Source organism: Tenebrio molitor, chromosome 2 (genome assembly GCF_963966145.1).
Source record: "Tenebrio molitor chromosome 2, icTenMoli1.1, whole genome shotgun sequence".
NCBI classification, from domain to species: Eukaryota; Metazoa; Arthropoda; class Insecta; order Coleoptera; family Tenebrionidae; genus Tenebrio; species Tenebrio molitor.
The window spans coordinates 31957335-31970591 of NC_091047.1; the positions used below are offsets into that span (position 1 = coordinate 31957335).

Here is a 13257-nt window from a genome sequence, read left to right on the forward strand (position 1 = left end):
AATTTGATTTACTTTTAGTATTTGTTTTAACAAATTTTTTGGTATGTCAGGTATATAAGAAAAAAAATATTAATTCTGATAGCAAAGTTACAAGGTTTGACAGACATATCAAAAGAAATAATGTAAAGAACTTTCCTTTACCATCAACATCCACTAAATACCCAGTTGTTGGAATACCTGAAATTGACTGTAATGATGATGCAGTTAATCATCAAGAAGTAAAACATTTCTGCACTCAAGTTAACTTGGGTAGTGTCGACAGCAGTTTTTTATTTGAGTGTGAATATTACGATCACAATGAAGTTGCGACATCATGTAATATAGTAAGTAACAGAATAAAAAAATATGAAGAAAAAAGCGTAGGTCCAAATGCTGGGGAAGATATATGTAAAGGGTTCCATGGTTTATCATCAGTAGAAACAGATGAACAGCTGAGCAGTTTAACGGGTGTTACGTTCACAGTATTTACGCATATTTTGGGGCTATTAAACATTGTCTTACATGGAAATGAAAAAATTAACCAGAGTGATAAGTTATTACTATATTTAATGAAAATGAAGCTGGGTATTTCCTACTCTGCATTGGGGGTGTTATTTGGTGTCCATAGATCTACTGTTCAACGGATATTCAACTTAACATTGGAAGAACTATCACAGAAAATGCAAAAGTATGTTTTTTGGCCTGACAGACGAACTGTCTCACACAGTATGCCAGAATCGTTTAAGATAAATTACCCCAAATGTCGGGTCATCATTGATTGTTCGGAAATACGAATTCAGCAACCAGGATCTGTTGACAATCGCATTTTTACATATTCTCATTACAAGGGAACTTTCACTGCGAAGTTTTTGATTGGCATTGCCCCTTGCGGATTTGTGTCATTTATTTCTAAATGTTATGGTGGTCGTTCAAGTGACGGTTTTATAACTAACAATTGTGGAATATTAACGCTTTTGGAAAAAGACGATGTATGTTTAGCCGACAAAGGTTTCCCAGGTGTTAAATGTGAAGATGCTATAATTGTTATGCCGCCGTTTGTCCATGATGGACGACTAACTGAGGAGGAAGTGGAAAAAACTTACAGTGTTGCAAGTGTAAGAATACATGTTGAGAGAGCGATTCAGCGAGTAAAAATACATGGTATTTTAAATAATTTTACCAATGATATGTTACCTATCATTGATGATGTACTTTTTATGTGTTGTGTTGTTGCTAATCTTCAAACACCAATAATTAAAAATGTGAATATAGATTAACACATACATCAATGTCAAAGAAGTGTAACATTAATTTTGTCAACCAGTGCCATCATGTATCTAAATCAATTTTTTTTTGTTTGTTGCCTTTCCCCTTTTACCCCTACGGGCCTATCGGGTACTTTGCGGTCGGCTTTTCTCATTTTTTTTCCCTTGAGGGTGCGGCGGGGTTCCGGGGTACTTTCCCCGGCCACCAACGTCCACCCTCTCTATCTAAATCAATTATTACAAAATAAAACAATTAATAAAAAAGCTCTACCGGAACAAATTTCATTTATTTATTTTTTTCATTTTTTCACATATAGTACTTATCATTTTTGAAAAAAAGACATAAGAGAGCTTTGTTTCAAGTTTTTTAAAAAATTCAGCATCCTTTCCAATTTTGATAATTCTAAATGATTTATCTGCAGAGCAATACAACATGAAACTGCAAGTTTTCAAACCTAAAATAAATAAATTCATTTGTACTTGGGCATAGTACATATGTCTCTTTCTCAAAATATAATCGCCATTTGTTTGTTTCTTTATGTACTGTGGGCATTTTTTTTCAAGTATCTCTGCTACTGACATTGAACGGCCTATAAAACAAAAAATATTACAGTGGTATTTATTAAGAAAAACAGCATTCTTACCAAGATGCGGACATTTTATTTCTAATAAAGTTTCTGGTGTGCCATCAGTATTAATAATTACACCATCGGGTGAAGCAGCCAGCCAAGGCCTGGACTGATCTACGACAAGTCCCACCTGAAAAACTTTCACTTTGTGAACAACTTCAAATACAGTTCTGGCTTCTGCTTCAAATTTGAGTCCATGTTTGGTAGCTGGGTTTTCAAAAGGACGAGGATTTATAAAATTGTTAATTTTGTTACACCATTCCTGTTCACTCCTTTCTTTATTTTGCCCATATGTAAATAGGGCGTAGCACCTAAAGATATTGTTTAAAATATAATATGTCTACATTATTACTGACATCACCTAGAAGCTGTAATTCTGAACTTCCGTTCCTCCTTCCACAAAGTTTTATTTTTTCCCGTTTTCAAACACAGGTCACGTCCATCACATATGAAAACTTTTTTAAAGGTTTGCTCGCAACAATCTGAGGGAAATGTCAACTCAGGTTCCAAAAGTTCTGTATTAGATTTTTGTAATTCAAATATTTGGTTTATCAGGTCTTCAAGTTTTATATTGTGATCACTAAAAACAAAACAAAAAAGCAGCACAAACGAAAAAAAAATTGCAAATACTTGACATCTTATATAAAATTGCTGGACCTTGATATAATGTGGTCATAAATATTATTAATGTATACAACCTGTCATCAGAAACATTCTCATTTTCCACTGAGTGTTCCTGCGCCTTCAAAATAATTTGGAGCGCTGAGTTGGGGATGCTCTGCCTTGGTGGTAATTCCAGTGCCTGGTAAACGTTCTTCCTTGTGACAGGTGGATACATATCAGCAATTCTTTTGCCTTTCTTATATTTTGCACTACTTGCCTTTTTTGTTGATGCAACAGCCCCTTTCCATGCATTTTCATGGCTTGTTTTACTCTGTGCAGAGTCATTATTGACAAATAAAACAAGGGCACTAATATGCTTGCATCCACCTGTCACACCGGCAATACAATTACATGTAGCTTTTACTACATTCCTCTCTCCATTTATCTACAAAGATAGATCTTATTTTTTGACGTTATGTTGTTCAACAGACGACTTACTTCAATCTCTACCGAATAAGGAGGCGCACTAACACTTGTCTGCCTTACAACACTACCCCGGAGAAAAGAAGAATCACCCACTTTTCTTTCAATTACGTTAAGAACATGACCTGCAGCTACCAAAGCTTCACCCTTTTTTTCGGATGCTGCTGACCGATGATCAAAATTGATACATTCGTATCCAAAACGTATTTCTATTTCCATTGTTCACCGTGATAACAAATCCACAATACACAAAAATTTCTTATAATTTACCAAAAATTGCGCCTGTCAACTGACTCGATTATAGACGGATTATATGCGAATAGTTTAATGGTCGTTGCTAGGGGGCGCTGTATTTAAAATATGCGCGTTGCCTATAGCTTGGCGAGTGAGATGCGTACAAGAGGAAACGAGCGAGTCTCTGTAAGACAAGGATATGGCTATGGTTGTAGGTACGGTACACTCAACGAAGCAAGTCTGCTCAAAACAGCCCGGACATGCTGTTCACTTGAAGCTTGAAGCGCTGATTTTAGCCCGTTTGTACACGATCTAAACACTTCCAGCCCAACAGACAAGTGCGCTCCGCTAGTGGGAGGGATTTCAGTCTGCGTCACTCGCCAAGCTGTTCTGGTCGACCTGTACCTCGGCTTAAAACAATGTCTTCTCTACCTTGGTGTATAATTACTATTTTTTGAATAGAGAACTTTTTATGAGGTGGTATAACCACATAACCATACCAACCAGTAAATGAAAAATGTGATTAAATTCAAATTTATTTTTTTAAACAATTGTTTTTCTTTTTTATCTTGTAGAACATTTTTTTATTAATTTTTTGCGTGGATTTTTAAAAAACAATTCTTGTCGTTGAGGCACAATCCTAATCCACAGCTCAAGCAGGACCGTCTAGTCCCGTGCTGCTCAGCTTTCGTACTGCACATTGCACACCTTCTTGACGTACCATGGTATGGCATATGAGCAGCCTTCTCCCATCTTTTCTCCAGTGGTAAATTTTTTTCCCCAATAGGTCTTTCCCTTCTGGACTGCTCAGTGGCAGCTCCCACCAGTCCATTGACAATAGCAGTGTGAAACGTTTTAAGATCTATCTTCTTTTCGCCACATCTTTCAGTAAAAATTATCGGAGAGTTTACAATTGCCACATTATTCAATGCCACCATTTCCTACTTTTTGTATTAATTTGATAAGTCGTTTTCAGTTGGTCTGCTTTATCAACAAATCCCATATTACTATTATAGTTCTTGACAATTATAGGGCACTGAAACCTTTCCTTCTCCCCATTCTTCTTCTTACGCACTACTGTACCAACCAGGTCACGCCTTTGGAAATTACTACCGAACATTACGGCCTTCTTGTTAATCCATTTCATGCAAACAATTCCGTCGTCAGTAATTCGCTAATCAAAGTCACCCCATGCCAAGGTATTGCCTGCCTTCAAATCATTTGGTATCCTAATTCTTTTTTTTAAACGTAAACGTGACATTGGTTACATTGCCACCTTGCCGGTATAAAGTTGAAATGAGTCAATGTATCCACTTGCTGAAGCCCTCACCCATCCTTTATATCCTCTTTTTATGGGTTTGTTTGGCATATATTGACGCAAAGAGGATCGCCCTTTGAAGAGGATATTCGTCAATAGAAATTGCTTTAGATGGTACGTAGAAGGTCGAAAATGTCGCGGAGAGTTTTGCCAAATACGGTCTAATCTTGTACAATTTTTCATAGTTTGGATCCCTCCGATTGGGTTGGAGGACATTGTCATTCAAGTGCACATTTCCCAATAACCACTCACCCATGCCGGGTGGGGTCTTTTGTTGGACATTTGTTTGGGGGTGGCTGTTGGCGCATTTGGGGCATATTTGTTTTTTTAGGCAATCAACTTGCCCGTGACTAAATTGGAAACATTTGGCGCATTGGACAGGGGTTGAAGTTGGAGGGTGCGATGACTCGCGCCCGAAGAGTTGAATCCCGTAGATGAAGAGAGCGTCGACGGTTTCCTTCTCAGTGGTAATGACACGGATGAAGGATGTAGGGCGGTTTGTCTTTTTTGAGGTAATTCTGCGTGCTTTTATTATTTGGAGCGACGTCAACGAAATGATGTTTTTGGGGGTTATGTCGTGACCAACTAAACACTTTGTATAAGAGTGTTCGGCACAGTTACGACAAACAAACACGTCTGAATTTCATAGTTGCAAGACTCCGACCTCCGACGCATATTTGTTTTTTTTTTGGGCAATCAGATTGCCCATGACAAAATTGGAAGCATTTGTCGCATTGGACAGGTGTTGGTGCCGGAGGGTGAGATGATTCGCAATCGTAATCACGGCCGAAAAGTTGTATTCCATCGATGAGGAGGCCGTCTACGGTTTCCTTCTGGGTGGTAATCACTCGGATGAAGGATGTGGGGCGGTAAATCAAATTTTCTTATACTTGGGCCAACCAACAGATATAGTAATAAAAAAAAGGGGATGTGGCCTAGTTGCGTAGAACGATATACGCCGAAGCCTGTTTCACAATGAAGCAGGTTCTTTACCATTTGTCATTCTTATGTCTTAAAAAAAAAACTATTTTATTATACAAATCGAAAAATGCCAAGGAAAACAAACAAACATAAACACGTGGTCAAACTCCCGAAGCGAGGTTAAAACGAATGAGATGCCGGATGCCGTCAAGTAATTTTTGTGGATGTACATCAGGCTTTCGAAAATCTGCGCACGTTTTGAATAAGCCAATTGGAAGCTGCTATTTAAAATACGCGGGCACTAGGGGGCGGTTTTCTTACTATATCTGTTGGTTGGCCCAAGTATAGTTCATTATTCCGTTGGGTGGGTTCCCATTAGCCTGGAACCCGGTGTGCCGGCGCATCGGCATGGTGGAACAGCACTTTCTTCTTCGCCAAGTGGGGCTGTTGTTCGTATGTATCTAAAAAAAAAAAAAAAATTGAAAGGATAAAACACATCAAAAAACCTAAATTATCGAGTGAAGTGTCTTGCAATGAGATCTCTACGAATGTCCATATAATTCCCAGGGATGGCCTCATGGCAAGGTTGCAAGTCGTCAGGGAGAGGATGATCTTCGAAATCATCCACATCTAAATTGTACTGAATGCAAATATTATGCAGCACACAACAAGCAGCAATTATTTGACAGACATTACCGGGTTCATAAGCAAGTGGACGGTCTAGAACACGCCAACGACTCTTTAAAACACCATTTGTTCTTTCAATTGGGTTTCTGGGGGAAATGTGAACAGAATTGTACAAATGTTCTGCCGGTGATGTTACATTTGCCACTGGTGTCATAATCCACGGTTCCTGGGGGTACCCGGAGTCCGCAACTAACCAACCTTCAGGAAAAGTACCACCGTCTTCAAATGCATTCCTCCATACAGCTGAATTTCGCCAGATGTATGAATCATGATTTGAACCTGGGAACTCGGCAAAAACATTGTAAATTTTCAAATCTGGTCCCGCAATTAATTGAACATTGATGGAATGGTAGAGATGCCTGTTAAAATATTGTTCCGGGGCATTGCTGGGTGCTTGCACTCTACAATGTGTACAATCGATTACTCCCAGTACATTTGGAAATCCAACTCCATGCTGGGTCAACCCTAGTTGGTAAAATGCCTGTTTAACTTCGGTGAATTCTCTGGCAGTTGGAAAACGAATAAACTGCTGCGAAACGGCTGCTAGAGCGCTAGTCACTTCACTGATCGCGTTTGAAACAGCTGATTGTGAAATTCTTGAACTGTCTCCAACTAACCATTGAAATCCACCCAAAGCATAAAACTGCAATGCAACATATAATTTATGCGTAGGTGTGAGATGTTCGTAACGTCCTCGCCTTGTATTTCTTTCGAAACTTGGTGTTATAACTTCCAGCACATAATTGAAAACACGACGGTCCAGGAGTGTTTTCTGGAATAGATTTCTCTCCGACATTTCCTGAATAGTAAAAGGTATTCTTGCTAACCTTTGTTCTTCTTCGTCACTGTCGCTATCACCATGATTAACTAATTCATCGACAGCTAAAGCGGCCAAGACCTGCCTAGCTCCAGCCATTTTCACGGGGTAAAAATGACGGAACAGAATGCAACTGCTTACAACTCCAATACGTGGTTGCAAATCGCGCGACAATTCGAACTTGAAATCGGTTGTAAATTTATTTGCAAATTTGCCATGGGAAACGTAGTTTGTCCCGGTTGTAACTCCACTTGAAATTGGCCCATTAATCTTTACAGGCCGCTATGTTGAAATCGTGACGTCACAGTAAGAGTCGCACCAAACATAACCTTAGTTTATTTTGATAAATTAAAACAGCGCTGAAGTACTTACATTTATATTATTTTACTTATTTTATCTAAGAAACAACAGAAGAATATTTTAAAAGTATAAATTTATCGCACAAACAGGAATAAATAATCATCAAGTGAACATTTTGGTTGTGGAAAATTACAATTACAATTACAAGGTTATGTTTACAACGAAGATTTTAAAAACAAAGAAAACATCAACTACTAAAAAATAAGCTGGAATTTTTGTGATAATGAACGGTAACATGTGTAAGGATTGTATTATAGCAACGTACGTACGTACGAATTGGAAGGTAAATTTCCGAAATATCAGCTTCTAATTTTTTCTCAAAACTTACAATTTGAAAACCCTATTCAGCAATTTCTATTTGCAGAAACCACTTAAGTTCTTTGCACAAATGAAGAATCACCCTTCGTGTATGATTGACATTAAAAATTACTTGTTTAAGGCCCGGTTTATTCACCTTCAAGTAAATTTATCTGGCCAGTTGTTGCTATGATTTAGAATCTGCTATTGGTAGATCCATGGTAATTACCGTTCAATTAAAGTTACTTGAAGGTGAATAAACCGGGCCTCAATGTCCTAATCGAAGTGAGTCTAGTGTATTATTTATTGTTGGTCGTTAATTTTCTATAATTTTTGTTGCTCTTGCAGGGTTTTTCTATATTATTCGTCCTTATTTTTGAATAATTATTTAACAGAATATTTGTCCACATTGATATACATTTCATGGATAAAATTTTAATACTTCGTCCACATTTGCATGGCGCCTGATCTAATATGTCATCATTTCTCAACATTTCGAGCATTAAAGTGGTGAGAACAGCTTTTTGCCGTGGAACATCATTGAGAAACATGTTCTCGTATGTTTGAGATGTACAAACTGTAAAAATTTTGTACGCTCGTTCAGCTATCTGAGTGGACAACTTTGTCGGATATTTTAATCCACCTCGATTGAAGTTTTCCATATAGGCCAGTACATCTGTGGAATACCCAATATCCCAGGAAAGATTTTTATTGCTGATTAACAAATTTGTACAGCTTTTACATTTACAGATTGTGGATACTTTGTAAGAAACATATCCGGCAATAAAAATTAGAGTTTCTAAGATAATATTAATTTCTACATTATTGGATTCTTTAATTATTTCATCCATATTTGTAAGTACAAAAGTGTCAGATGGTCTATCACCTTCTTTCGAGTTATTTATTTCCAATTAATGTGAATTTTAGTAGTATTTAAACGTACTCGTAGTAAACTGGTGACTTTTAATTTTTTCTCTGAATCAATAATTTGTTTGACTGATACATTGTAATTACACCCACTAAGTTTTCTATATTGACCAAATCGTCTTTCTAAAACACCGGTTTGAAATTGACCTAATAACATATTTCAATTTTAATTCTTTTAATAAATAGTCACTCAGTTCTGTTAAGTTTGTAATGATTTGAAGACATTACTTTTTCCGCCAAATATTTGAACCTGCGCAAACGGTAACAAATATGGTCGTGATCGTCATCGAATCGGAGGAGCCCTACGTTGTGTCTTTCTTTTGGCGGAAAAAATACGTTCGGAATGCAAATGATGAGGGTTCCAGTTGGAAGAGTGCCGCAAATAAAACACACATGTGAGGGACGCCAAACTTTTATTTCATTTAATTATTTAATCTGCAATAATTTTGAATTTTTGAAGCGAGCAACGCAAGATGGCAACAAAACAAAATAAAAGATATACACAAATAAACAGCATTAAACGATGCAACACAAAATACATAATTTACCAAAATCGAAATAGCAGACGGTGAATTTTTAAAGAAATAAAGACAAACAAGAAATTAGACACGATGCCAAATCTCACGTTGCACTCGCATACGCCAAACGAACCGACAAAGTGGATTTTTGAATTAAGGTGAATGAACGAATTTTTCCCGACAAAACACAAAAATAAACAAAGTATAAAACGCGGTTATTGCAAAACGGGACCGATAAAACCCCCGTAAACGGTATCCCAAAGGCGGAATCTTTTCAAACTTCATAACAAATTTTTCTTTAACACTAATTACAATAAAATATTTCATTCCGGTACAGTTGAGATACGGGGACGCGCGATTTCGTCACGAGCCGTTTAAATGGAGAGACAACAACTACAGAGTACATGTGTGAACATTCCTACAACCTCTAACGCATGCGACACCCCCGCGCCCTATTTCTACATCCGCATGCCGGTCGGAAGGGAGATGACGGGACACACAACTTCCATGTGTGGACGTGAATCTCACGCGTAGGTTCGGAGGGGACGAGGCACACAACTTCCATGTGTGTACGTGAATCTCACGCGTATGTTCGGAGGGGAAGAGGCACACAACTACTATATGTGTACGTGAATCTCACGCGTAGGTTCGGAGGGGACGAGGACAAAAAAAGGAAAAGAAATTACGCTGAGCGAACGAAACTACAACGTGCAGTGATCTACATAGTCCCAATCACCAATCAATGCCTATCGAAGTGCGGAACATTTATTACAGCCCGTGACGAAACGAACGCTGATGACGCTCTAAACTGCTTTCCCAATTACATGACACAAACTTTTCTTCCGATACGAACAAATTATGATTTTAACAAATTTGTGAATTTAGCATGTCAGAATTTAATATTTACAATGCTGTTCTACCTGCAAAACATACCTGTAACAACAAAACACAGTCCTGGCTCGAACAAAGATTAGTGTAACGCGTGAGACAAAGGGAAAAAGTGGTGCCAAAATGGGACAGCGTCAATATCACTGATTTGCACCAAATCTCACGGGAAAACACTCCGTCTGTTAATTCGCGAATGAAAAGCGTTTAATTCAACAGCGGATGGCAGTGGGAATTAGCAAAAAAACACGAGATTTTTAAACAAAACACTGCACGCACAAAACACGTCTTGCCTCCGGTGAGAGTGGAAAGCCAGAGCGCGCTTTTTTTTTTCCCACCATCCCTTCAGTCACTTCTTGACCATGGCCTACTGGATTCCATTTTTGGTAAACAAACCAAGGCCTACTTGGTAGCCGTGAAATGGAATTTTGAATCGGGGCACTTCAAGTTCTTTGTTGTAAACGACAATGCGAAATGTGTTTCAGCACTTAATTTATGTGCTCTTTTAGGAACATCTAAAATCATCAGGCCTTCCCAACTCTGAAGCCAGGACACAAAAGCTTGCAAAAACTGAAAATTAATCTGGTTGGAGCTTCTAATTGGATCGGCATATATATCCCGCAAATGTTTGCCTTTATCCGGATGTTTGACATTAACGACTCTCCACCACTTATTGATAATAGTTAGAAACTCTTTTGTGTCTTCGTTTGTTATGGCGGCAATAGTTTTTTCGTTAAAAATTTGTAATGCAAAGTTGACATCCTGGCGTTCTAAATTATTGGGGTAGCAGACCTTTTGCGATAACCCTGGAGCTTTTTTCACTGCCAAAAACTTTTCACTCATATAAATCAGTAATGTTTGTAAATGCGGTAGTTTTTATGTTACTACAATCTGCAAATGAGGGAAAAATGAATAACTTGGTTTTTTCATTTAAAAATTATTTCGAATATTTTTTACTAGATGTACAGTGTCAAAAAATAAGTAAATATTCCTGTCAGGGTTAAATGGATTCGAAATATGTGATGCAATTTTTCCATCACATAAGTTTTTGAATAATTTAAAATTAACTTTATTATTGTCCGATGTAACTGAGACTACTTCATAACCACAATCGTGAAGTAATTCTAAAACCTTCATGGTAGCCCAATGTAAAAAATCTGAATCAAATTTTTTCATTATCTTTTATCATCTTTGTATTATCTGCTAAATAAAGTGATATAAACCGCTCGTGTGTGTTAAGGTGTTCTGCTTTTTTCGTAAAATGCATTTTTAAAGTGTGATTGACGCCTATACCTAGATTGTTTATGTTAAATGTTGTAAGATACGTGGGGTTGGGCAAAGTTATTATATTTTGCTCTCTTAAAAATTTGTATGCTGCCGGAAACGTATATGAAAAAGTGCAGGAGAATAGTAAAAAATCTGGCGAATACAGATGTTTTTTAGATTTAGATTGACTTGCTCAACCAAAAATTTCATTTTTGTAGCTGTATTTTCTTCTAAATCTTGTTCATTAATTGTATTTAATGTTTTTGAAACCTTATTGAGCAGTTCTAAAAATTTGACTTGGGCATCAGTAAGGTTGTCAACAGCGTTTAACAAAATTTCTAGTTTACTACAAGAATCACACAAGTGTTGAGCTCCCAAAAAATGCTCATATTTTTGTAAATCTATTTCTACTTCGTTAAAAATGATTCTGACTGACAATTTCGCATCTAAAATTACAGTTTTCAGTTTTGGGAAATCCGTTAAATCGATTTTCAAAAAATAAAAATTTTTTTTTTTTTTTGGTTACCCAATCTACGAGACATATTTCACCAGCTTCAATATTGAGCAAAATGTCTTCTAAATTATTAATTTTATCTTGCGTCATTGGGTTTTCGTTTTCGTCATTATTAGAACGAGAACTTGGATCTTATCGTTTAATCAAGGGAGCTTCGGACAGGTATGAAGGAAGATTCGGGAAGACAGAAGGATACGCGTCAGACGTAAGCATTCGTTTCTCTCGGGGTACACACAATTTTACACCTGTAAAATATTAATTGGGGGATAGGGATAGGATAGAGTATATGGGAAAAAGTAAAGGATCTTTACCGTCTTTGTTTGTTACTTCATGGTTTCTTAAAACAAAATCTTCTCTAAGATGTTCGACACACACCCGTGTGGTTTTAGTCACTTTTAAGTTGGCTCTTGGGATTTTCTTTAGCCATAGGGAGAGGCGATCATTTTGTTTGGGAAACGAAAACATTGGGATGTAGGGACCATTTTTCAGGTTGGACTTGCAGTTAGACACAACATTTATTGGGCATTTTCTAATAATTAAAAAACGGCGTTTATTTAAAAAAATACATTAAGCAAACATCATTATTGTCATCACTTACTATTTTGCTTCAAAAATGTGCTAAAACACGAAAAAAAAGTACTTTTAAAAAATTAACGACCTAACCTAGAATATTTGAAAACTATTTTATAATAACACGAACACAACAAACCCTAAACTAATGACTAGGGCTCGGATTTTAGGCAATTAAAAAGTCGGAAATAGGTGCCTAAAATAGTCCCTTAAATTACTGCAAATAGTCCCTTAAAAACTGAAAATAAGCCACAATAGGTCCTTAAAATTGTGGTTAATTAAATTTAAAAATGAGTTTTTAAAGTTTTAAGTACACCCAACAAGATATTTACTAATTATTGGGTAATTGTTTACTTTAACTACTTCTGGGGAATTTTCGCCTTTTTTCTGGCTAGAGAGCCTCAGGGCGTCCTGAAAACATTGTCTGTTATCCACCAAAGTGGACTTATATTTTGAGAAACTTCGTTTTTATAGTAGGGACCATTGTATAAACGTTAAAGTTTCTAACAATACCTAAGTGTCACAAACCATTAGACTGTGTATACCTGCACCCCTTCGAACAGAGGCAAACAGATAAACTCTGAAATTTATGCCAGACCAGTCTAATGGTTCCTGGTACTTAGGTATTGTCGGAGTATTTACCGCTGACACCATGGTCCCAACCGTAAAAGCGAAAAAGTAATTCCTCTATTGTACTGCACTTTGTACATTTCAATAATTACATCTCCTTAAATTTCAAAATCATAAAGAATTGTAAATTTTATTGAGGTACCACTTTTACATTTTTAATACCGTAAACTTCCCAGAATTCGAATATTGAGAAAAAATCGCGAAAATGAAATTTATTTTTGGTCATTTTAGGCATGTTCAGGCAGTTATAAAGTAAAATAGGTATTTAAAGGGCATTTTAGGCCGAATAGGCAGAATCAAATATAGCTCTAATTACTCAAATTAAGCCAGAAATCATTTATAGACAAGTTTCAT

General features: G+C 36.9%; 1 protein-coding gene and 3 long non-coding RNA genes across 4 annotated transcripts in view; 2 read left to right on the top strand and 2 right to left on the bottom strand.

The window, feature by feature from the left end:
- Positions 1–13257, top strand: part of LOC138123525 (uncharacterized) — a 309532-nt gene that overhangs the window by 204462 nt on the left and 91813 nt on the right. The window lies entirely within an intron of this gene.
- On the bottom strand, positions 1459–3329 carry LOC138123526 (uncharacterized). Its single transcript, XR_011156842.1, has 4 exons — positions 2975–3329; positions 2235–2921; positions 1889–2184; positions 1459–1834 (listed from the first exon to the last, which is right to left on the bottom strand). It is a non-coding gene; the product is annotated as an uncharacterized lncRNA (long non-coding RNA).
- Positions 5545–7035, bottom strand: LOC138123516 (putative nuclease HARBI1). Its single transcript, XM_069038274.1, has one exon. The coding sequence runs from the start codon at positions 7033–7035 to the stop codon at positions 5944–5946; it is 1092 nt and encodes a 363-aa protein (XP_068894375.1). The 3' UTR covers positions 5545–5943.
- Positions 7140–12284, top strand: LOC138123524 (uncharacterized). The gene is made up of 3 exons (XR_011156839.1): positions 7140–7878; positions 7942–8103; positions 8162–12284. It is a non-coding gene; the product is annotated as an uncharacterized lncRNA (long non-coding RNA).